Genomic DNA, 24,826 nt, shown 5'->3' with positions numbered 1-24,826 from the left:
CACCGGGACGCACCGGCAGCGCCTGCGCCCTCCCGCCCCCGCCCGCCGCTCCCGGAGCGCGGCCGCCGGGAGGAGGAGGCGGCGGCGCGGGGCCTGGGAATGTGGCGGCGGCGGCGGCGGCTCTGAGCCCTCCCCCTCGGCCCGGCCGCCATGGAACCGCGGCGGTGACAGCGCCGTCCCGCAGCGCCCGCCGTGAGCGGGGCCGCCGCCCGCAGACATGGGTGAGGAGCGGCGGAGAAGCCCCGGGAGCCGGGGCCGCGTCATGGGCCGGGGCCGCTGCGGGCGGGAAGGGGCGGCGGGGGCTCGGCCGGGCCCCGCTCCGGGCCGCTGTCGGTGCCGCGGGGCCGGCGCGGGCGGGCCCGGCAGCGGCGGCGCCGCGGGGAGCGGTGGATTTTCAAGGATTTGTTTAAAATGGTGAAAATCGGTGTTTACCGATACGTGCGGTGCCCCGGGCCGGTAGCGGACTTGGCCAGACGCACCGGCGGGAGCGGCGGGCCGGGCTGAGCGCAGGGGGCTCCTCCAGCCTCCAGAAGCTGGCTCGGCTTGAGACGGGAATTGTTCTGCTCGAACTTCATCAGGGAAATTTCTGTTATTAAAATGTAGTTTGGGAGTCCATCAAAATAGATTTTCCTTTATGGAGCTCCCCCCGAGTTCTTGTTTGCCATTCTCAGCCCAGACAGCAACATGTAAAAACAAGCAGGGGAGTTGGAAGAACTCTTTTTCAAGGGGAAAACGTTGTTATGAGGAGCTGCCGTGACTGAATTGGATTGATTAATTCAAAATAATTTGGATTTGGACTGTATGTTCTGTATAAAGAACTGCTTATGGAGGGGGTCTTGTGCTTCCTAATTATTTTTCAATTTAGAGGTGCTAGAATTAAACTTTGAATTACTCTAAACCAGAACTTACTCATACTTGCATATTGGCAAGGAAATTCCTGCTTTTCTAAGTCTGGAGTTTCACGGTTTCATGGGCTACAACTTAAATGTTTCTTCCCCACAACCAAATTTGGTTTTCCAAGACTCTCCTTCATTTAGTCTGTGTACATAACTAACTTTTATACTTTAAATTCTAAAAGCATTGCAAATGTTATTCTACAGCTACTTCAGTATCTCTTTACTGTGTTTTGATTTGGTAAATACCACAAATTCATGCAAAACCATTGCTAGATTTCTCTGCTACAAAGAGGAATAGTGTAATCCACTCTGTTTAGAGCAGCAGGGTGCTTCATAAACTTAAAATGGTTTAGAAGTAGGAACTTGGGTTTCCATGAAAGTGTTTTCCAGTGGCAGTTGGACCTGTGTTTGTAAACATGTGAGCACAGAATGAAAAAAATACAATTTCATGGACCGCTCCGCCATAGCATTGTGCGTACCATGGCAGAGCTGCGAGCAGATTTTCCCTTTGCAATTCAGGGCAAAACCTGAATTCATTCAGCAGCTGTGACCAAATAATCTGATTGATAGCGGGTGATGGGTTTACACGATGCTCTGACTCTCTTTGCTGTGGTGTTTGACCCACCTGAAGGATGTGTGAGTGCTGCTGTCAGGGTTTGCAGTGTTGGTGTCAGCGGTGCAGCCGGCGCTCACCTGAGCGGATTTTGGACGATCCCTGAGGGTTTTTTCCCTCCTTGGCAGGCTGGAGAGCAGGGACCCGGAGGGCTGAGGTGTGCAGGGCTGCCTTTGGGGAGCAGGCCCTGCTCCCTGCAGCCTTCCCCTGCGCCGGCTTTTCCTGCCTGTGTCACTTCCTTCCCTTGGCTCACACGCACCGAGGGAGCGGGGCTGAGCCTGCAGGTTAGCACCGGCTCAAATCCCAAATCCCAGCCCTTCCCTTAACCTGTGGGTGAGAGCAGGGACCCTGAATATATCCTGCAGTGATATGCCTCATGGAGAGCCCTGATTTTTCCTCTCACTCTGCAAACCAGGTTGTTAGTGATTTCCTAAAGCTTGCACACAGCAGCATTTTGGTACTGCTAAAACTGCCCACAGCAAAGGACTCAAAATGAAGCTCTTTTCAATGCTTTTTTGAGACCTCTAACATGGACACAATTTGTCTAAAATTTCCTCATTGCCCCCAGATCTGCCAATCACTTACCCAAACCAGCTTTGCTGTTGTGGTGGTAGATAACAAACACACAGATGTGTTCACTTCTTTCTCTTTTCCACGATATGGGATCATGTGTCCCACTGTGACACCATCTAAAACATGATCCTGGCCTAGGGGGGTTCACAGACATATGCAGATACTTCTGCTGTTCTAACTTTGTGATTTTTTTTTTGTTCTTTTTCTAAACTGTTTCCATTTCCGACTTGTTCAGACCTGTGTAACAAACCAGGGATTGGTAGAAGTAAATGCTTTGTGGGGAGGAACAGCTTTCTCTGTGAGCAGCAGTTCGCTTTTATCGGAGTTAGAAAAATCCTTGAGTGTAGTTTTTAAAACATGAAAAGCATTTCCTGGACAACATCTTCCCCGCACAAAGCAGAACTGTGTTTCCCAGACCTACTGGAGACCAGGCAAAACAGGGTCTCTCAGTGCTCCAAAAATTGCTTCATTTTCATTTGTAGTAGCTTCTGCATTGTGCAGTTAATGTAAGGCTGCTCCACGTGCTTCTCCAAGTCAGTCTATGGAAATGCTCTGTTGGAATGGATCTAAAGAATATTCATGCTTCTCAGGATTAAATCCATCACACTGCTGTCCTCACCAGGTACACTTTTTCCCTGTGCAAGCTCAGGTCAGTATTTGACTTTATTTTATCCTTTTAAGAGATAAATACTCTGTCATGCCCTACCTCATCAGCATAGGGATGAATTACAGGATGTATGGTTTAGTAGTAGGGAACCAACAGCTCAGTGTAAGACTGCTAAAAAATGTATAATAAGATTTAAACTCAGCTGAAGTTGTTCCATCCCCTTTGTCAGGACATTGTGTTCCCATTTTATGAAGATAAATAATATTCTGGTGTTAGAATGGCTGCAGTGAGTGAGATACAGAGCTTGCAGGGGTTTGTACAATATCCTGAGTTGGGAGGGACCCACAGGGATGAGTCCAGCTCCTGGTCCTGCTCAGGACACCCCAGCAATCCCACCCTGAGCCTGAGAGCATTGAGCTCCGGTGTTTGCCAGATGCTGCCCTTCAGAGTTTGTGTTGGAAACTCACAAATTGCCTCAGCTAATAAATAAATTCACTTCACAGCCAAGCTGCAATCTGTAATGGAGAGCACACAGTTGGCTGGATGTGTCCTCTGTGCCACAAGTGAGTGGCTGCTGTCTCCACACAGCCTGGGACCTGGGCTAGAGCACCTGCAGCCAACCATTGATCTTTGTTTTCCAGTGATGATGCTGTTTAGAGCAGAATTCTTATTCTCAGACCTATTCTTTGATGGATTTGATTTCTTGTCATCAGCCCTCAGCTATAAACTGCTTTCATAGCTCGTTTGCTTCTTGCCCAAAGGAACTCTGCCAAGACAAGCTCTTCTTCATCCTCCTGGTATCTGGCCAAACCCAAACTGCACTGTAGTGGAAAACTGGTATCCCAGCTCTTCCCTGAGTGTTTTGGGTGGTAGGAACATCAGGGATGTTCCAGGCCATAGGATGTAGTATTTTTATTGTGCAGTTTCAGCCTTTGTCTGCCAGGTGACTCCAAGGCTGTTCTTAATACCATCAAAAGGAAAGAACACCAGCAAATTGGAGACACTCCGGTAAAGGTAAAAGGTTAAATGTTCAACTGTAAAGTTGGAAACTTAAAAAAAAAAAAAAAAAAGGAAAAAGTTGTGCCATTGCCTACCTGGAACTTTAGCTTCATTCACAGCTTTTTCATCCCACAAGGGGTTACTTAGTGCTGAGATAGATCCCAGCACTTATTTCCTTTGGCTGATGTGCTTCTCAAAAAGCAGCCTCTTGCTTTGGTTGTGTTACTTACACCACTTGCTTCTTTTACATGCAGTTGGAATGTCCAGGAGTGCTCTCCCTTCTCCACTGCCACAATGTGCTTATTGTCTCATTTGGCTTGTCTTGGACAGCAGAGATTTGCTGGGTTTTGATTTGGATTTTTTTATATTCTCTGCTCTGCATTCCTTTTTTAAGAATTTTTTTTCTGTAATTAACACCTTCTGCAGATGCATTGGGAGATTTCCTTCTATTTCATGATCTGGTCTAGGCTTGATGTTTCTGGGGTAACACTGTGGAGTCCACAGTGGATGTATCTCAGATGTTGGGTGCTCTCAGGACCAAGTTAGGACTTGGTTCCAGTGCCTGAAGAGAGCCTGCAAGAAAGATGGAGAGAGACTTTACAAGTGGACAGGACACAGGGAATGGCTTCCCACTGCCAGGGGACAGGGATGGATTGGATGTTGGGAAGAAATTCCTCCCTGTGAGGGTGAGGATGCCCCTGGATCCCTGGCAGTGCCCAAGGCCAGGTGGGACAGGGTTTGGAGCAGTTTGGGACAATGGAAGGTGTCCCTGCCATGGCAAGGGTGGCACTGGATGGGCTTTGAAATCTCCTTCAACCCAAACCATTTTGGGATCCTGTGAAAGCTAAAACAGACCTGGGCAGAAACTATTGGTTTTAGCAAAGATAATCCTAGTGTGACTTCTGTTCTGACTGGGACTTCAGCTGTTTCCTCCTTACAAAGAGGTGTATTTTTCCCATTCTGCTTTTAACTTTGAGCAGGATCTGCTCCCTGCGTGCTTTACAAGCCGTATGTGTCCCACATCTGTCATCTTTAAGCATTGCGAAAATCTCGTTTGTTATTCAGACATTGATTAATTATGAAGCCAGTCTTCTGCATAAAACATGAGCTGACTGCTTTGGAGAGTGAACAAATGCACGACACAAAATTGCAGAAACAAATCGTCCCACTGAGTCCCTTTTACAGGGAGGTTCCAGTGTGAGCCAGTCCATCCTTTGATGTTCAGCAGCTGTTCCCAGGACAGCTCTTCCAAATGCAAGTGATTACCTACCAAACCAGTGCCATGAATCAGGGATGAGTGTGTAGCCATGGTGGATTCTTAAAATTGAGTTTCAATTATTTGCAAATCTGCTTCAGAAATGCTCATTTCAATTTGAACTTCTCAAAGTGACAGAGTGAGGGAAGAAAGGAGGGACTGTGATAACTGATAACCTCATCTGGCTCACATCACTTCCAAAAATCCCAATTATCAAAAAAAAAAAAAAAAAGCTTTTCTTTCAAATCTAGGGTTCAGGTCCTCCCAAACTCTTTTAGAAAGGGCAGATTCTCCTTGGCATGTCCAGAGCTGATCAAATCATTGCTTCAAATTCCATGCCTAAGTAATGCCTTAATATCAGGAAGGATTTAGCTGAGTGTATTATTTGCCAAGGAAACAACACTTTATCCCTAAAACCTTTTAGAGTCTTGATATGTGAGACAGCAGGCAGGCAGTGCAGAGGGCAGGAGCGTGCCAGGACAGCATGAGGTGCTGCTTTGTTAGGTGTGGCAGCCAAGTGCCCAGTGCAGTCCCACTTTGGACAGAACTGCACTTGGCAGCTTCCTTTACCTTTTGCAATATCAAGGAATTTAAAGTCCTTATCCTTGCTCAAGGAAAGGATTCATTTCCATAGCTTCTTCTACCATCCGTCACAGCTACTCTGCATTTCCCTCTTTTTTACATCTTTGTTTTTATCTCTTAAGCACAAAATTCTGCTGTGTAGCGCTTCTCAAAGCAAACAGGCAATGGGAGAGAATATTTTAAATTGGTTACATCAGGGATCTTCAGAAGGTAATTCTTAGTCAGTGGAACATACAAGGAAAAAAAAAATCAATGTGTGTTTTTATATTGCTGCAAGGCAAGAAGCCTTGAATTGAACCTGCTGCATTGTACTGTGCCAGCAGACAGTGTTCCTAGTGCTGGACAACTTGAACCTGCTCAGCAGATCTTGAAATCTCATAAAATGGTTTGAATTTTATTCCATCAGCTTGTTCTGAGGAAGGAGAGGAACGTGTTGGGGTAATCAGTGCAAGTGGATTTGTGTTCACAGATACTCCAAGATGAATCTTTGTCCAGATTTTCATTTCTCTTTCTGCTGGCCGTGGTTTGTTCCACTAGCAGGCAAGAATTCAGAGTTAACATGACATAAAATGGGAAAGAACAGACTTTTCCCAGGTTTTCCTTGGCAGAAGCACATCAGCTTGCCCTTCCTAAATGACCTGTGATGGTCTAGCAAATCTGTCCAAGTTTTACTGTTTGTTGTGAAGACTTTTGAACAGAATTAGGGGCTGGGGATATTCATTCTCATCTGTACTCTGCCCAGATCCTTCTGTGATATTGGACGAGTGACTTAACATTTATCTGTCATGATATTCATTTAAGTTTGGGCTTTTTTATGGCTAAATTAAATCACATTTAATTTGCAAAGATCCTAAAAAGGATTGCTGTTCTATGAGCCAGCAGAAAACCAGTGTAGAAGTGCCAGAGCTGCAGAGATGTCATGGTTGGTGCTCACCCAGACAACTCACTCCTGAAATTCTTGTGCATGACAGATGAACAAGAGGCCTTGAAGTCCATCATGAAGGACCTGGTGGCACTCCAGATGGGCAGGCGCCACCGCCTGCCCGGGTATGACACCATGAAGAATAAGGACACTGCTCACTCCAACAGACAGGTAAAATGGTTTGTGAATGCCTGAAGTGGTCACCTGGGGCTGGAAGGACAGAGCAGGTGCACAGAGGGTCTGACTGGCTCAGATCCTTGGCTGTGTCCTGTGCTTCCAACAGCCAAAGCATCAGATGGGAAGCAGCTCCTTGATCCTGCTCAGGCTGTGGCAAATATGGTAGCTTTTATATTTTTATATAAGATTAATGAATATCATATCATATATATGCTATACATTTGTGTAGTTTAATAAAATATTTAGTATATATTGCATTATACATGTATGTATACTGCATTCTCCCCATATGTGTTTTTTATGAGGCTTGCTCTGCCTCATAAAAAATATAATGAATATCATGTCATATAAACTGTATATATTAGATATGCTATACATTTATGTAGTTTAATAAATATTTAATATATATTACATTATACATGTATGTATACTGCATAAACTGTATATATTAGATATGCTATACATTTATGCAGTTTAATAAAATATTAAATATATATTACATTATACATATATGTATACTGCATAAACTGTATATATTAGATATGCTATACATTTTTGTAGTTTAATAAAATATTTAATATATATTACATTATACATGTATGTATACTGCATAAACTGTATATATTAGATATGCTATACATTTATGCAGTTTAATAAAATATTTAATATATATTACATTATACATGTATGTATACTGCATTCTCCCCATGTGTATTTTTTATGAGGCTTGCTCTGCCTCATAAAAAATATCATGAATATCATGTCATATAAACTGTGTATATTATATATGCTATACATTTATGTAGTTTAATAAAATATTTAATATATATTACATTATACATGTATGTATACTGCATAAACTGTATATATTAGATATGCTATACATTTATGCAGTTTAATAAAATATTAAATATATATTACATTATACATATATGTATACTGCATAAACTGTATATATTAGATATGCTATACATTTTTGTAGTTTAATAAAATATTTAATATATATTACATTATACATGTATGTATACTGCATAAACTGTATATATTAGATATGCTATACATTTATGCAGTTTAACAAAATATTTAATATATATTACATTATACATGTATGTATACTGCATTCTCCCCATGTGTATTTTTTATGAGGCTTGCTCTGCCTCATAAAAAATATCATGAATATCATGTCATATAAACTGTGTATATTATATATGCTATACATTTATGTAGTTTAATAAATATTTAATATATATTACATTATACATGTATGTATACGGCATAAACTGTATATATTAGATATGCTATACATTTATGCAGTTTAATAAAATATTAAATATATATTACATTATACATATATGTATACTGCATAAACTGTATATATTAGATATGCTATACATTTATGTAGTTTAATAAAATACTTAATATATATTACATTATACATATATGTATACTGCATACTCCCCATATGTATTTTTTATGCGGTTTAGTCTGCACAGCTAAAAATTGGTAAGCCACACTTAGCAAGTGACTCTCTGATTTCACAGTCATATTTCCATTTTTAAAGTGATTTTATTCTTTTTTAAAGAAAAAACACAATGCCAGCAGTCCCCCCCTCTTGGGCAGCCCTGCAATAATGAACCAGTGTGCCTCTGCAGTGGAAGAAAAAAAAATTCCAGTAAGAAAACCAACTTCATTTCCTTATTAGCAATTATAAATTAGTAATATGTCTCTGTGCAGTGACTTCATGTTATTCCTGTGCTGTTTTGTGCATTGTTCCTTTATTGATCAATTAAATGGGTTCTCTTGATTTTTTTTTTTTTTCATTTTGGAGTAATTCTAGACTAAGTTTTTTCTCTTCCTACATGTAAAAACCACTCTTTAAAGTGACATGTGAGTGCCCCAGCTGCAGCTGGTCACTGCTGGGATTGGGAAAGTTCATTTTCCCTGGTCCAGCACTGCAGGAATTCCGTGTGCTCCCAGGGACTCCGTGGGTCCTTTTGAGCTGCATTCTTGACCACTGGGCCTGCCAGAAACTTCCTCCAGCTAAAGAGCATTTCCTGGCCACGTTTTTTTTTTGAAGTTCCTAGATGTATGATTGCCTATTGTCTGAGGCTTTCACAGATGGCTTAATCTATTCCAATCACATAAATTGTGCGGCAGAAATGATGGAGTCTTATCAAGAGTAGATTTTTCCCTTTTATTTTTATCTTTCTGACCTAAATTGGGATTTGAACTTCGGTGTCCAGAGTTGAAAGTTCAGCTTGTTGACTCTTGCATGCCACCCAGCATCTTCTGAGCTTACAGTGACTGCACAGGTTGCACAGTCAGTGCTTTTAACTATCAGATGGTGGTGATGATCCCTTTGCTGAAACCTTAGAACTTTAAAAGGTGACACAGAATCAGCCTGTTTGTAACTCTGAGTTTCAGGGGCTGCATTTTTGCAAAAGCAGAGATTTAGTCCATGTCTTAAGAGTAAGGAATAATAAATGGGAATAAAAATTCAAAAATAGGAGTAGGAATAAAAAATGCAGCATGTTCCCTCTCTGTTTCTTGACATGCATGCTTTGAGCATGCTTAAATAAAATTACCTTCACATTAATAAGCAATTAGGACTGAATTTCAGTTTTTTTCCATGCAGTGTTAAAGATAGATTATTTTTTTTCAAATATTATTCCAATGTCCTCTGTTTAAGTGTCAGTTTACAAAAATTACAGCTTTGTTTTTACCCCTTTCCTTGTCTTTCTCCTTCAGCAGTTTCTCCGTTCCTCACGTGCTGTGTTCATGTATCAGCCCGTTGTTTCCACAGTCTGCTTCAGCTTCCATGGGGAAAGTTAAAATACTAAAATCATAATATGGTGCATTTGTGTGCTGTTGTGTGTGCCAGAGTTTGATTGTGAGCTCACCTTTTGTTCTTTCTCCTGCAGAATGATGTCAGGATAAAGTTTGAACATAATGGGGAGAGACGGTAAGTTGGCCTTCACTGCTTTGATTCTTTGCTTGGCAGAATAATTTAGTCATCAGTAATTTAGCTTAAATATTTTGTTGGCTTTGCTTTCCTTTTTCCTGAATGGAAATCACACAGTGAAGGCAACAACAAACAGCTCACACCCAACTTGGTTATTTTTAGAGATCAGTGTGTCATAAACACTGATTTATTTCCATAACATTTATTTGTAAGTGAGCATTTTTAAAAGATGTCCAGCCTGAAAAAAATTAAGCCTGAAAGTCTTATTTCAGATATGTTCCTATTTTGTTTCATTTAACTGAAACCAAATGAAGCTGATCAAATCAGCATCATTCTTTTCTAATTTCTCACTTCTGATGCCCTGTCACTATCACTGCCCTGCTGTGATTGAGCAATAGATACAGCAAAGAAAGATTTTTATTATTCATTGGTGTAAAAGCTTCTTTGTTATTTCCTCTGATATTTGGTTTTGAGAGACATTCTTTTACAAGAAAAAAAAACCAGAAATAACTGAAATAGCAGTTGCGGTTTTTACAGCATTGTTTACAATGGATAAAATTGCTGAAATATTTCAAAGTAGGTCCCAAAAATCCTCTTATTTGCCATCAATTCAAGATGAACTCTTGAAACATTTAATGGCTCGTGGCTGTGTGAACTCAGGAGGGCTCCAGGCTTGTCTGTGGTCTCTGGGTCTGCTCTCATTGAGGGAAAACATCATCTTGCTGCTGGGCTATAGTGTCCATATTTTGGAAGATATTTATTGGGTTGTAAGCATGAATGTGTGTACCATCTTGGGAGATGATTTCTCTCAGGCCAGGCAGTATTTCCATCATGAAGTAGTTCACAATTTCATCATAAAATGTAAATTTAATGTCAATGGCACAGGACAAGTTGTTTGTAGTGATCCTCACAGCCTGTTCTAGCAGAGGTTATTGGCCAGGTTGTTGAAGCTCCTCCTTTGTCAGATTTTGGGATTTCTGTTAGGAAATCAGAAGTGTTCTTTGTTGGCAAAGCAGGCTGTGGGGAATAATTTCTACTCTTCCTCAAAACTTGAGCTGTTTCTTTCACTGTAATCCTGTGTGAGGAATTCTGTCAGTGACTTCTTGTGCTGTGGGAGAAGTTTCACAGGTAATCATCACTGGGATTTGCTTCCTGCTTTGTCAGCCAGGTCTGCTCAGCACTCTTCTGTGTCAGGGGCTTTGTGGGGACAACAACAGAGGCACAGTGGGACATGTCACAATTCCTTGTCACACTGTGTCAGCACAGGGGAACTCTGCTGTCACCACAGGCTTATCATCTTGCCTGTCTGCTGGGTGCATTCCAGGGGGCAGAAGGGTTTTCTCCTGTTTTTTTTGGTTTTTTTTTATTTCTAAAATGAAAAGGTTGATTGTGTGTCAGTGTAATTATGCAGTTGTGCTCGCCTGAATTCCCTGCTCCCAGCACAGTGTGCAGTTCCAGACAGGGAGCTTGCACCAGAATGTCAGTGTGTGTGCTTGGTTTCACAGGAGCTGCCAGATCTAACCACAAATATTTAAGGTGGTCAGGCAGGAATGGGCTCCTTAAACCCTGCAGTCCAGGATTTTGTGTTAGAGGAGTGCACAGAGTTTTTAAACTAATAAAATTTGTGGCACCTGAGAACAGCTCTGCTTTTGAAAGCATTGAGTGTAGAATGGGAGCCTTTATAAGGGACTGAGAGCCACATGGCATTTGTGTGGTGCCAGAGCACTGTGATTTCATGTATGGGTTTCTTAGGAATATGTAGAAAATGTTATTGTGGGCAGCTTTTTAACAAGGACAATTATTTCCAAAGAGCTGAATGTTGTAGGTCTGGTGGTAAAAAAACCATTCATGGGAAGGGCTGAGGAACACAAGGGTTATTTCAAACAAAAGCTGCATCTCTTGAAATGATACCCAGGGCTGATGAGGCTGTGTGGATGGATGACTGGGAAACTGAACCTTCTCTCCAAAGCACAGGTTCATCCCAGAGCCAGAGAATCCCAGGATGGTTTGGGATGGAAGGGACCTCAAAGACCCAGTGCCACCCCTGCCATGGCAGGGACACCTCCCACTGTCCCAGGTTGTTCCAAGCTCCATCCAGCCTGGCCCTGGACGCTTCCAGGGATCCAGGGGCATCCACAGCTTCTCTCTGGCCCCTACACAAAGCCCCTCTCCCTCCCTTTCCCCACAATCTCCTGTGAGATAATTCAGGGTCTCACTGAGTTGGACAAGAACAGGTCTTGAGTTTCCATGGTCCGTTCAGTAGCTTGGAAGTCCAAACAGTCCCTTGATCATTTGTAGTGTGCTGATGTAGCAAAAGAAATATAAAAAACCTGAAAGTTTTTTCATTGCAAAAGATTTTTTTTTTTCTGAAAGTTAACTAGCAGAAATCGCATCGGAAAGAACGCTCATCTTCCAGCTGAGGATAAAAAGTATAACCAGATATTTTAATAGTTCATGTGTGAAAAGGATCTTGGATTGTTTAGCCTGGAGAAGAGTAGGCTCAGGGGAGACCTTGTTGTATCCTGTTATTTCTGCCTCGTGACAGGTTTGTTAATTGGTGCTCACAATCCAGCTCTTTGTGGCAGAATCTCATCTGTGCCAGAGCAGGTGGTATTTTTTAAGCCAAGGTGCACAGGGCATTTGTATCCTGTTATGTGAAAGACATTTATTCAAAAAAAAGGATTCTTTTCTGCCCAGGGACAAAGGATTCTATTTGAAATCTCCAGCTGAATATTGCATTTTGACAAACTGTATGGAAATGGGCCAGAGATCAATAATTCCTTATTGAAATAATACATACAAATTTAAATTTGAAAGGTTCCCTACTTGCTTGTGGATGAAAGGAGACCATTCAGATGTGGTTTTAGTGGTTCAGCCGTGTGATTTGATTGCATTATCAAGTGTATCTGTGGATGAGGCAGTGGCTCTCTTCCCTCCCAGGATTATTCCGTTTGTCCGTCCCGTGCGCTACGAAGACGTGCAGCAGAAAGTGAAAACAGCTTTTGGGCAGCCCCTGGACCTCCACTACATGAACAACGAGGTACTGACCTTTCAGGGCTCTCTGTGTGACACCTCCTTTCCCCAGCACAAATTCCCCACATGGAAATTTAATTTTTGGGTCTTTCTTTAATGCATACCGTTGCTGAATCCCTGATCCAAAGGCAAATGTGCTGATCTTGATAAAGCATCTCACTGATGGGTGTGTTGTACAAACATCAGCATCTTGTTCCTTTGTTCTGTGTTGCTTAGGACACTCTACATGAAACCAAATTTTCACTTGATCATTAGTTCTGGATTTATAAGTATTCTGAGACCATTTTCTCATCAGAAAGTCAGGGGCTGACAAGTCCCTGCTCTTTGCAAACAGCAAATCCAGGTAGCAATTCATATTTTGTGGGTTATGCTTTAGAGGAGTTTGCATTAGGGTCAGATATTTCTCTGACTTGGGAGGAAAACCTCATTAAAAAGGACATTAAGACAGCTTTGGGATGAAAATTTGTGGAATAACTGAGCAATCAGAATCCTGTTTGACAGTCTGGTGTTTTTCTAATGTTTGTTTAAATACCCATTGTATTTAAACAACCCATTGTAGAAGTAGAGTTTTTTTCTGTATTTTCTAATGATTTTCTTCCATGCTCTTTATCGTGCAGCTCTCTATTCCTTTGAAAAACCAAGATGACCTGGATAAAGCTGTGGATCTCTTGGACAGGAGCTCAAATGTGAAAAGCCTGAGGATACTGTTGCTGTCCCAGGACAGAAACCATGTGGGTAACAACTTCTGGGACTGCAAAATCAAGGGCTTTACCCCTAAGACTCTGAAGCATGATGGCAGCATTAACTGAGTGTGACAGGGATTATAAAATCACTGTTCCCAGGCACAAATGCATGTGTTTATCCTCTTTGCATTGGCTCAGCTGTATGTGTCTTTTTTGTGTTGGGTTTTTTTCCCTGACTTCAGCAGCTGTTTGGGGGCTAAAACATTGCAGCTTTTTAAGCAGGGTGACCTCATTAGCACCTTTATCCAGCTCCCATGGACCTGCCCGTGGTGGAGTTTATGTGACTTAAATCAGACTCTTTCCTTACTCCTTTCAAGTGTGTGCACTCATTAAATGTGCAACCATCCAGTAATTTAATGTTGAATTAAAGTATTTGAGTTGTTGCACCTTTGCCTGTCATGTTCAAATAATTTTCGGAAGTCAGAATTTATTTCCTTGAGGTGTCTTTGGTTATGTTCTTTTCAAATAAGATAAATTCTGTAGCTCAAGAGGAGGGGAATATTACACCTTCTTGTAAAATTAGGTGTGTTGGGTCAAGGTTAAAATTGAAAGTGTCTGCAGGTATTGAGCCCCTGCTTTAACACAGAATCTCAGTGGCTTGGGGGAGGTTTCAGGTGTCTCATTCCTCTTCTTGCTTTGAATAAGATGAGAGCTCTGTGGAAAAATTATCTTTAATTAGATAATATCTGTGTAAGTTCAGGAGAAGGATGAATAAATTCATCTTGGCATCTCCTGACTGTTGGTGCTATTAAACTCTCCAGAATTTATTTTTACTTAGTCTGAGTTATGAATTTACTTTTTAAATGCTGTGGGGAGTCAGGTTGCTTCTGAAACAGTGCAAGATTCAGAATTTATCTCTGCTGGCCAAGGTGGCTGATGGAAATTTGAGGTGCTTCTGTGTTCTGGTCTCAGGGGGTGACAGGAGCCCCTCAGATAATGTCAGACACAGACCTGCAAATCATGCACTTGAGTTGAGCTGCACTTGTTCTAGTTCTCTGACTCCTGTTTTACACCCTAATTGTAAACCTGGCTCTTTTGCTGTCTTTTTGTTTGTATTTTCTGAATTAATAAGATTTCAGGCTCTAGAACTGTTGCTCAGCACTTTCTTGGTACTAAGCATAATATTTTTTTTTAACTGTGTCCAGACTACTTGAGCTCCTTCTTCTCACTTTATTTTGTTTTATTCTTTCCATTTTACCCAACAGAGCAGTTCTTCACCCCACTCTGGACTGCCCAAGCAAGTCAGGATTAAAACTTCCCAATCTGTAGGGGATGTGAGCACACCCTACCAGCAGCCAGAACCCAGAAGCAGGCATCTGTCTGTCAGTGAGTATTTTTGTCACTTCTACATGTTTTTGTTTGTTGAAATGTAGCTTTTGGGCACTAGTGTTTATGGTAGAGCATTTAGGAGAGCCATGAGAAACTGAAAGGTTATTCTGGGACAAGGCAGTTCATTTTCAAAAGCTCTTAATATGTTTACAGTAGAATGTTTCAAAGTTCCTTGCTAAACTGTGGAACAGCTGAGGAGCTGCTAAAGGGGATGTCCCAAAGCCAGAGCCATTGTGGTTAGAAATTTGGAAAGCTGATGTGAGTCTATTGAGCTTTTTATTTAGATTGGCAATTTCAGTTCACGTAACCTAGATTTGATTTTTTTTTTATGTTGGGCTTTGAAATCTCTCCTGACTCCTGCAATCAAGCATTTTGCTGGGAATTACTCTTGCATATCCAGCTAGTGTCCTGCATTCTGAGTTGCCTCAAGTTTCACTTAATAGAATTATCAGCACAAGACAAAATCAGAGGTGCACAAAAGATAATTTAAAAAATCAGAGTAATATGTACCTTTGTCTCGTTTCTTTGGGTTTCTGTTAGCCCAGTGAATTCCTGTTTGGGGGAAAGGTTCATGTAAGACTTCTGTAGTTTTTATGACTTCCATCTTTGGCAGATTTGTCTGATTTCTCCCAATTTCTGTGTTACAACCTATTCTAACCAGGCAGCACAATTCAAATCTGTTTGTGAATGATTCTCAAAGCTGTTAACCTTTATATGAAAAACTAAAACATGTAAAACACCTTCAAGTATTTATGGGCCCCAAAAAAATCCCAGAAAAGTCTGAGGTTTAGGGTTTGACTCCTTGGTGTGAGGCTCCATGAGCAGTGAAGGTGCAGGAGGAAGGTGAGGGTGTGAAGGCCAGAGCCTGAAGTGCTGCTCTGCATAAACTATTTCTGTTTCAGAAAGGAGAGAGGGTAAATTTTGCTGGAAACAGAAGCAGAGGATGACTCTGTTTGTTAGAGCAGATATTTGGGGGCTTGTCACAGCCAATGCCTGAGGACAAGTGATGCAAGTCACACAGGGCAGTGCCAGGAGCTGGGAATGTCAGAATTGTTTTGTTTGCAAGTTCTTCACTCTAGCAAAGGAGTGTTTCAGTTCCATTAACTCTGTGAACTTGAGGCAGAATTATTACACGATTTTAGATCAGCATTTGCAGTTAAAAGTATTAATTAATAAATCAGCTTAAACCACAACAATCTCCATACTGGGGAGGCCAAACCAGAGTTGGATCCACACTGCTCTGAGCAGAGGTAACAGTGAGTGAGCTCAAAGGGAAGGACTTGTGAACCAGAGCAGTGGTTCTTGGTGTGGGACTTGTCTAACAAACCTGCTTGTAACCTGTGGAGAGTTTGCTGATCCTCTTCTGTACAATTTGCTTTTATGAAGCAGCAAACAAACAAAGTACTGAAAGCTTGTGAAGTACGTGACTGAAACAGGGACAAAAAGACTTTTGCTATCCTTCCTAGTTTGAAGTTAATAGGCATAAAAAGAGCAACATTCCTTGGTCCTGAGAAGTGGTATCCATGCATGTCTGAACACCATGTTTCTTCTATAAAAAACAAATTGAATGCCAAATTTATTTCATTTAAAATATATCTATATATATTTTTCTTTACTGACATTCTGAGGTATCCAGGTAATGGTGCCAAAGCCAACAGAGTGTGTAGCAAGTGTCTGTCATGGGTGAACTGTGCAGTGATAAGGGGCCCCAGTTTCACACTCTTTCCTCCTATCCCAGCTTATGGATGCTTTCTGAATAACTTGTCATTCATCAGTCAGGAAACCTTTGCTTTTATTTTCTGAACGTGTCAGAGCACCAGGCTGTTACATTATGAGAGTTCCAGTTGTGTCAGAGGTCTGCTGGTAATTTGGCAATAGCTTGGTTTGCATCAATTTCTTCTTCCTTCTCTTTTCCTGTCTTTGGTTTGGAAGAGGAAGGTGCCCTGTTTGCTGGTGTTAATATTCTCCAACTCATACCATGTCACACAATTAAAGTCCGTAGCATTGTTCAATAAAGCTTATTGCAGGCAGGAGAGGGACCTGTGTGGTTCCTGAGCTCCAAACAGCCTCAGCCTCTTGTCACCAGCTCAGAGCTTTGGAAGTAACGATAACTTTTATTTAAAAGTAAAAAAAAAAAAAAAAAAAAAAAAAAAAAAAAAAAAAAAAAATTACTAAGCATTCTGGCAGGGCTTGTGTTTTTTCCACTCACTTCCTTTGATATACATGGATTTAGTGCCGACTTCCTTTTCCTGCCCAGGGATGGGGCCTTTCCACAGCAGCCCCTGGGCCGGTGCCAGCGGGCCGGGCTGGCTCTGCCCGTGCCATCTGTCGGAAGGAGTGAAAGTGCTCCAGGGCTGGGGCAGCCCAGGCCCTGCCAGGGTTATGCCACCCCTCCAGAGGGCTCACCAGCCCTGGGAGCTGCCTGGGACAGCAGGTGGTAGCTCTGAGCAATGGATTGTGCGCTTGACAATCTTGGTTTCGTGATCTTGGAGGTCTTCTCCAGCCTTAATGACCCTATGATTTTATTAATCCCTTTTTTTTTTTTCATGTAATTCCTCCCTCTTGCACTCTAAGCCATGCCAGCATTGTTCATTTTCCTTCTGCAGCCCCCTGAAAGTTTTGTGCTCTTCACTTCTCCCAGCTCTTCGCCTTCGCTCTTTATTACAACTTCTATAGAAAATATTTTCCTTGGGAGAATATTTGCTGATCTTTACCCATCTTTCCTAGCACCTGAGTACACACAGTTAATTAAAGACAGTGTTGTAAGGAGCACAGCTTGAGGGCTGATCTCCACCTGCTGCCTCTGGCTTCATGTGTGACCTGGAGCAGATTGGCCTGGACCACAGCAGTCCTTGGAGCCCACAGTGGGAATTGGTGGCAGCTGCAGGTGGATAGGTCACTGCAAAAAAGGGGTTTTTTTCTTCCTGTATCTAGTTTCATCTTCTTTGAGATCTGCAAGGAAAAAATAAACCCTAAGAGTGAAGTTTCTCTCAGTAGGTAGCACAAGAGAAACTCTTTAGGTAGTGCCACTAACAGATGATTAAACTGGAATTATGCTCAGAAGCTTGAGCAGAAGAGGTTAGAAATAGATGGCTGCTTTATCAGGAGCTTCAGCAATAATTACTTATCATCTAAGACATCAGTACAGGTGCACATCAGGCAGTTTGGTTTCACAGTCTGTCCAGGCTGTGGGGTTCACTCTGGGGGGGATAGAGGTGTGGTGTGGAGGCACTGGGGATGGTGCACATCAGACAGGTTGGTTTCACAGACTGTGGGGTTCACTCTGCAGTTCCTGTGAGAGATACAGGTTTGGTGTGGAGGCACTGGGGATGGTGCACATCAGACAGGTTGGTTTCACAGGTCTCATGTCTGTCCAGGCTGTAGGGTTCACTCTGCAGTTACTGTGGGAGGATAGGGCAGTGCTGTGGTGGGGATGGTGCACATCAGACAGTTTGGTTTCCCTGTCCCATGTCTGTCCAGGCTGTGGGATTCACTCTGCAGTTACTGTGGAGGATAGAGGTTTGGTATGGAGGCACTGGGGATGGTGCACATCAGACAGGTTGGTTTCACAGGTCTCATGTCTGTCCAGGCTGTGGGGTTCACTCTGCAGTTACTGTGGAGGATAGAGGTTTGGTATGGAGGCACTGGGGATGGTGCACATCAGACAGGTTGGTTTCACAGGTCTCATGTCTGTCCAGGCTGTGGGGTTCACTCTGCAGTTACTGTGGGAGGATAGGGCTGTGCTGTGGTGGGGATGGTGCACATCAGACAGTTTGGTTTCACAGGCTGTGGGGTTCACTCTGCAGTTACTGTGGGGGGATAGGGCTGTGCTGTGGCAGGGTGGGTGCTGCAGCAGTGCCCAGCAGCAGGGTGAGTGTGTCCCTGTCACAGGCTCCCAGAACACGGGCCGCAGCTCTCCCCCGCCCGGCTACGTCCCCGAGCGGCAGCAGCGCATCGCCCGCCAGGGCTCCTACACCAGCATCCACAGCGAGGGCGAGTTCATCCCAGAGACCAGCGAGCAGTGCGTGAGTACCCACCTGCCCAGGGGTCCTGCTGGCATCTGGGCCCTCCTTTCCTCTCCCAAATATTCACTGGCTCTGGTTGCATCCACACCGTTAAGTGGTGAGGCGCGCGTTGTCCGGAAAGTTGTGGCTGCCCCATCCCTTAGAGCAACCTGATCTGGTGGAAGGTGTCCCTGCCCATGGTAGGAGGTGGAATTGGATGACCCTTAAAGTCGTTTCCAACTCAGACCATTCTGGGTTTATGAAAGTGCTGCTTTGTGCATTTAAACAGCTTCAGATTGTAGCTGTGTAAGTTCAAAGCCTTTGTTGGGCTGCCAGAAGCCGTTCCCTGTTCTGGGCATTGCCCCTCCAGCTCTGACTGAGCAGTTTTGGTGCTGTCACACATGTGACAAGGTTTCCTATTACCAGGTTTGTGTGACCCGCTTGCTTTTGAAACTCTGCTCTCCATTCAGAAAAGTGGGAAGTGAGGCCAGAGGGCGACTTGCAGGTGGAGGCAGCAGCACCAGCAGAGACTGTTCCTGGAGCCAGTTAGGATCAGTTCAGCACAAGGCTGCTAAAGCTTGCATTTTTCACAGCAGAGTCCTTCAACAACTAAAGCAGTTCCTCAAATTTTATATGAACCTAATTTCTGTGGGAGATAAAGGAAAATTATACATTTAAATAGGCTTAGACTCCCTTCTTCAGCTGGACATCCTGCAGGCAAACACTCATGGGCTCTGCTTCTCTGTCACAGCCTCTCCTGAACTGCACTCATGTTGCTGTGTGGTTTCTTCTGTGTTGCAGATGCTGGATCCTCTAAGCAGTGCTGAAAACTCGGTGTCAGGAAGCTGCCAGTCCTTGGACAGGTGAGCAGCCAGGTACAAATGTACAAACTGGTGAGAACGTGAGTGCTCAGGTGGAAATGCCAGTTGTACTTACATAAAATCCTCTTTTCTATCTCATACATTTTCTTGGAGGGAAACAAGAGCTTTAACAAGAGCATTAACTATGTCTTAAGGCTGTGTTATTTTCTGGCACAACCACAGACCTGCAAACTGGTGCTTCAGTAGCTTTAAGTTATAAATACAAAGTTCTGAAGCGAGCAGCCTGTGTGGAGCCGCCCCTCTGAGAACATCTGGCTGCAGGGTATTTAAATCTCTTCTAGACAAGGCTCTACTTGTTCATTTAGAAAATAAATCAACAAAAAAAAAACCCCAAACAACAGCAAAACTTACTCTCGCCTTCTTTCTCTATTAGCCCTTCTTTTCGGAAGTCACGGATGTCAAGGGCACAGAGCTTTCCTGACAACAGGCAGGAGTTCTCAGGTATGTCTTTGCTACAAAGGTTATTTGACCCAGACACTTTCTGCTCTTGGCTGGCCGCCCTCCCTGCTTGCTGGGATTGTATAAATAGAAGAAGTGGGGACACGATGATGGAAAGGCTATGAAGTTATTTATTGCCCCTTCCTAAGAACCTGCTGTTACAGGAAAATTCCGTTATTGGAAGTTACATTGTTTTGAAGGAGCCTCACTTTTGTCTTTGCTGCTCCTGGCAGACCGTGAGAATCAGATCTATGACAAGGCAGGCAAAGGTGGCACCTACCCTCGGCGCTACAACGTCTCCATGCAGCACAAGGACTACAACGATGGTGAGTTGGTCTCACAGTTGGTCCCACACCTCCCATTCCAGGCTGGGGAAAAAAGGTGAGGCAGTGGCAACCTCTACACAAGGGTAACTCCTATTTGGTGAGCCTGGTCCTTGCAATTAGTGCTGAGACTCATGCTGCATGATGCCACATTTTCATGGTTGTTGTTTGTAATTCTTTTGTTTACTTTGTAGTTCTTTGTCCTTTCTGGTGTTATCCAGGCTGAGTAGGGAATTGAGGACATAATTGTTAGACTTAGCCCTATATAAGTACTTTCCTACCACAGAGATTCATTATACTTTGCTAATTTGCATTGCAGACTTGCTTCTGGGTCTTTTAAATATAGCAGGGACTTAAAGAATTGCATCTCTGCTCAATCAGATGGCTTTATGCAAAATAATCTCTCAAAATTTCAGGAGGTGCAAGTTGGCATAATCTTTATTTATGGTTTTTATTTGCAAGTCCGGGCACAGAAAGTCATTTGCAAGTCTGTTATCTAGAAAGTCATTTTGTATGTAGTTGTTAACAAAACTCGGAGCCTGTAAACCAGATTTTTCCTTTGGAAGGTAAGTTTAGATCTTACAGCACTGAGGGCATTACAAAGTGTTCTCTGCCTTCTGCTTTGGGAATGATCCAGGGCTGTACTCAACTCAGGCAGCAACAGCCCTGAGCTGTTATATTTTTGCACCTCATCTGTTTGGCAGCAGATTCTGCTCCATGGGAACAGAGCAGAACCTGGGATTTCTCTCCCTTCTCCCCACTGCTCAGCCCCCAGCCCTCACCTCCCATTGCAAACATTTATTTAAGGATGTTCCTTCTCCCCAGGCCGGAGGACGTTTCCCCGGATCCGACGTCACCAAGGGAATCTCTTCACCCTGGTGCCCTCGAGCCGTTCGCTGAGCACCAACGGGGAGAACCTGGGGCTGGCCCTGCAGTACCTGGAGCCGCGGGGCCGCCTGCGCAGCGCCGACAGCGAGAACGCGCTGGGAGTGCAGGAGAGGAACATGGCCACCAAGTGTAGGCTGGGCTCTGGGGACAGGGAGGGCTCCAGAGCCGGTGCAGTGCCACAACCTGGCTGTGACAAGCCATTCCAACCACCTCGTGTGTAGCCGTGGTGTGTCCTGGCTGTGACAAGCCATTCCAACCACCTCCTCTGTAGCCGTGGTGTGTCCTGGCTGTGACAAGCCATTCCAACCACCTCCTCTGTAGCCGTGGTGTGTCCTGGCTGTGACAAGCCATTCCAACCACCTCCTCTGTAGCCATGGTGTGTCCTGGCTGTGACAAGCCATTCCAACCACCTCGTGTGTAGCCGTGGTGTGTCCTGGTTGTGACAAGCCATTCCAACCACCTCCTCTGTAGCCGTGATATTTCCTGAAAAATCCTTTCCTTAGGATCCTTATCCTTAGGAGAAAAAATCCTTTTTTCTCCTGAGAAGCTGAGTGGCCTAAGGAACAAAATGTAAACAGTAATTATCTGCTGCCGTGGAATGCAACAGGTGGATCAGTGATTGGTCTCATGTGGTTGTTTCTAATTAATGGCCAATCAGCTGGCTCGGACTCTCTGTCCAAGACACAAGCCTGTGTTATGATTTTTTCTTTTTCTATTTCTTCTTCTATTTCTTTTTTCTATTCTTAGCTAGCCTTCTGATGAAATCCTTTCTTCTATTCTTTTAGTATCATTTTAGTATAATGTATATCATAAAATAGTAAATCAAGCCTTCTGAAACATGGAGTCAGATCCTTCCCTCATCCTCAGACCCCTGTGAACACTGTCACACTCGTGCCCTGGCTGTGCTTTGGGACTTGTTTGTCACACCCACAAGTGCTTTTCTTCTCAGATTTCTTCTTCTTTCCTTTAGAAACCATTGCAAATTCAGCTAAGAGGTAAAAATTTGCTTGATCTACATGATCTACAGGGTTCTTAAAACAGGCAGACAAGCTTGTTTATTTTCTTGCTATGTTAACATTTTCAGTCAGGATTACAGTTATTCTGTATGTATTTCATTTGCTCCTTAGTAGAAGGATTTACTTCTATATTAATGGCATCCTTGAGCTGTTTTGTTGGACAGCTTTCTATTATAAAAATAAAAAATAAGTGGAACATAAGTCATTATTGAAGAACTTTGTATATCCCATACAGTAATTTAAGGATCAAAATGAAGAATAAGGAACACACTAAAATACTGCCTGACAGTAAATCTGATTAAATTAGACATGTCAAAGCAAATCTCTCAGCTCTTCTGTATTTTCACACTGTTCAGATGGCTGGTTCTTGTCTTTGTTTTTAGAGTTTCTTGTTAGATCCACCATAATTGGATGTATTGAACTGCAGGAGTGTGGTAGTGTTGCTTTCAAAGTTGGAGCTAGAGCACTTGTCTTTGAGTAATATGCTTTGGGATTAAGGGCAGTCTGAATAACTGGGCTCAGGTATTAATCTCTGGGTCAGGAGACTGCTGCTTATGAATGTGAGAATTCCCACTGCCCTGAGGATGGAAATTCCTGCTGGGCTGTTGGAGATGCTGCTTTACCTGGGTCTCTTGGGTAATTTTATTAACTGTTCAGTAGGTAAAGATAGCCACACTGTGCTAACACAGTCCCTACTTTATCCATGTCTAGTAGGTAATCATGACTTCTAATCTTTATGGTTAGAGAGAGCCTTGCAGTAAAATCCTTCCTACAGAGGTTAACCCCAAACTAGCTTGGCAAAGAAACTCAGAGTAGTGTCCTTCAAGTTGTCCCAGAAGCTTAAGTCATTCCCAGCTGGCTGGATTGATTTAGCAAGGCTAATCCAGCTCTTCTTCATCTGATGCATGTGATAACTTCAGATCAAGGGTTGGAAGCTGCTCTTTAATTGCTGCATTGTCTCTTAAAGTAATGATGTTGTAGAATCCACCTGCTGGTGGAATGAAATTTCACCAACCCCATTGAATAACTGGTCTGTAAAACACATTTGCAGAATGTTTTGTGGTGTCATTTTAATGGGACATCAGTCAGCAGATCCTTGAGAGTCTGGATGGTTGGATTCTGTTCCGAGCTCTGCCACTGACTGTGACCGTGTTCACAGGGGTTTTTGGATGAGGGAAGAGATGAGGATCTGATCCCATGTTACAGAAGGCTTGATTTATTATTTTATGATACATATTACATTAAAACTACACTAAAAGAATAGAAGAAAAGGTTTCATCAGAAGGCTAGCTAAGCTAAGAATAGAAAGGAAAGAATGATAACAAAGGCAGCTCTCTCGGACTCTCTCTGAGCCAGCTGTGATTTGCCATTAATTATAAACATCTAAGATGGGCCAATCAAAGATCTACCTGTTGCATTCCACAGCAGCAGATAACCATTGTTTACATTCTGTTCCTGAGGCTTCTCAGCTTCTCAGGAGGAAAAATTCTTAAGGAAAGGATTTTTCATAAAAGTTGTCTGCGACAACTGACTCCTTACTCTGGGAGAGCACCTCGTGTTTATTCACCTACAGAATACTTGCTTCAGTCCTGTATAATAGAGATTGGTCCTTGAAAAGCCCATTTTTTTTTTTAAGAGTGCAATGAAAGGAGAAATGACTGCTGTTCCCTTTTAGCTCCCAGTGCTCCCATGAACTGGCGCCGGGGGAAGCTGCTGGGCCAGGGCGCCTTCGGCCGCGTGTACCTGTGCTACGACGTGGACACGGGCAGAGAGCTGGCAGCCAAGCAGGTCCAGTTTGATCCAGAGAGCCCTGAAACAAGCAAGGTAATTCTCAGCTCAGCTCCTCAAACCCTCTGAGGTCCTGCACGATGTCCCTCTCCGTCTGTCCTTGAAAGCTGGCGTCTTATTTAGTTCGTACGAAGGTTTCGAGTCATGTGGAGGAGAATAGATTTAAAAATGACTTTTCTGTGTTATTAACTTCAGCTTGAAACTAAAATCCATTTTCTTGCTTCATTCTTGGCTCTGCTTTCTCAGCTTTTTGGGGTTTTGCCAGGTTGCTTGAGGAATACTAGACTGCCCTGTGTTCCTGGTTAGACATGGATGTGAATGAAACTAAATCCAGCAAGAGTAGGTTTTTTTTTCTTTTTTGAACTAAAAAAAAGCTGCTTGCACATGCAAAACCCACTTCTGGGTTTATATGGTGCACCCTGTATGAAGTGCTTTAATTACCAATTTTCACTTCTGAATTCTCTGTGTCCTTAAAAACAAATGGAGCTGTGGGGTGTAAATGAATCAAGAACAGTGATGTGACAACACTGGAGATGGGAAAGGCACCTTGAAATTAGGGGACAGCACTCAACTTCCTGCACAGGGGATGCAGCTGGAATGGCTTTTGGGTTCTTTGCTAGTGTTTTAACAGTGTACCAGTTTCCCAATATTGAACAAATTCACTTTGAGCTAGAATAACTGATCCATGAAGATTCAATTATTCTGATTTTTTATGGGATATTGGTGCCAAGATATGTCCTAAATTGGGAAGTTCCACTATGTCTGTGTTGTAAATCAGACAGTAACTCTGAGCCAAG

General features: G+C 43.1%; 1 protein-coding gene across 1 annotated transcript in view; it reads left to right on the top strand.

The window, feature by feature from the left end:
- Window positions 1–24,826, top strand: part of MAP3K3 (mitogen-activated protein kinase kinase kinase 3) — a 33,980-nt gene continuing 9,154 nt past the window's right edge. Inside the window, exons 1-13 of the mRNA XM_059489138.1 lie at window positions 1–221; window positions 6,497–6,618; window positions 8,207–8,296; window positions 9,546–9,586; window positions 12,527–12,626; window positions 13,237–13,350; window positions 14,568–14,688; window positions 18,583–18,716; window positions 19,497–19,558; window positions 19,950–20,017; window positions 20,248–20,340; window positions 21,163–21,354; window positions 23,917–24,065. Of these exons, the coding sequence (XP_059345121.1) occupies window positions 218–221; window positions 6,497–6,618; window positions 8,207–8,296; window positions 9,546–9,586; window positions 12,527–12,626; window positions 13,237–13,350; window positions 14,568–14,688; window positions 18,583–18,716; window positions 19,497–19,558; window positions 19,950–20,017; window positions 20,248–20,340; window positions 21,163–21,354; window positions 23,917–24,065 (1,290 nt within the window). The 5' untranslated portion in view covers window positions 1–217. The remainder of the gene's footprint in view (window positions 222–6,496; window positions 6,619–8,206; window positions 8,297–9,545; window positions 9,587–12,526; window positions 12,627–13,236; window positions 13,351–14,567; window positions 14,689–18,582; window positions 18,717–19,496; window positions 19,559–19,949; window positions 20,018–20,247; window positions 20,341–21,162; window positions 21,355–23,916; window positions 24,066–24,826) is intronic.

Source organism: Ammospiza nelsoni, chromosome 26 (assembly GCF_027579445.1).
Source record: "Ammospiza nelsoni isolate bAmmNel1 chromosome 26, bAmmNel1.pri, whole genome shotgun sequence".
Lineage (NCBI taxonomy): Eukaryota > Metazoa > Chordata > Aves > Passeriformes > Passerellidae > Ammospiza > Ammospiza nelsoni.
Note: the sequence above shows the minus strand (reverse complement) of the source record. Positions and strands in the feature narration are given on the sequence as shown.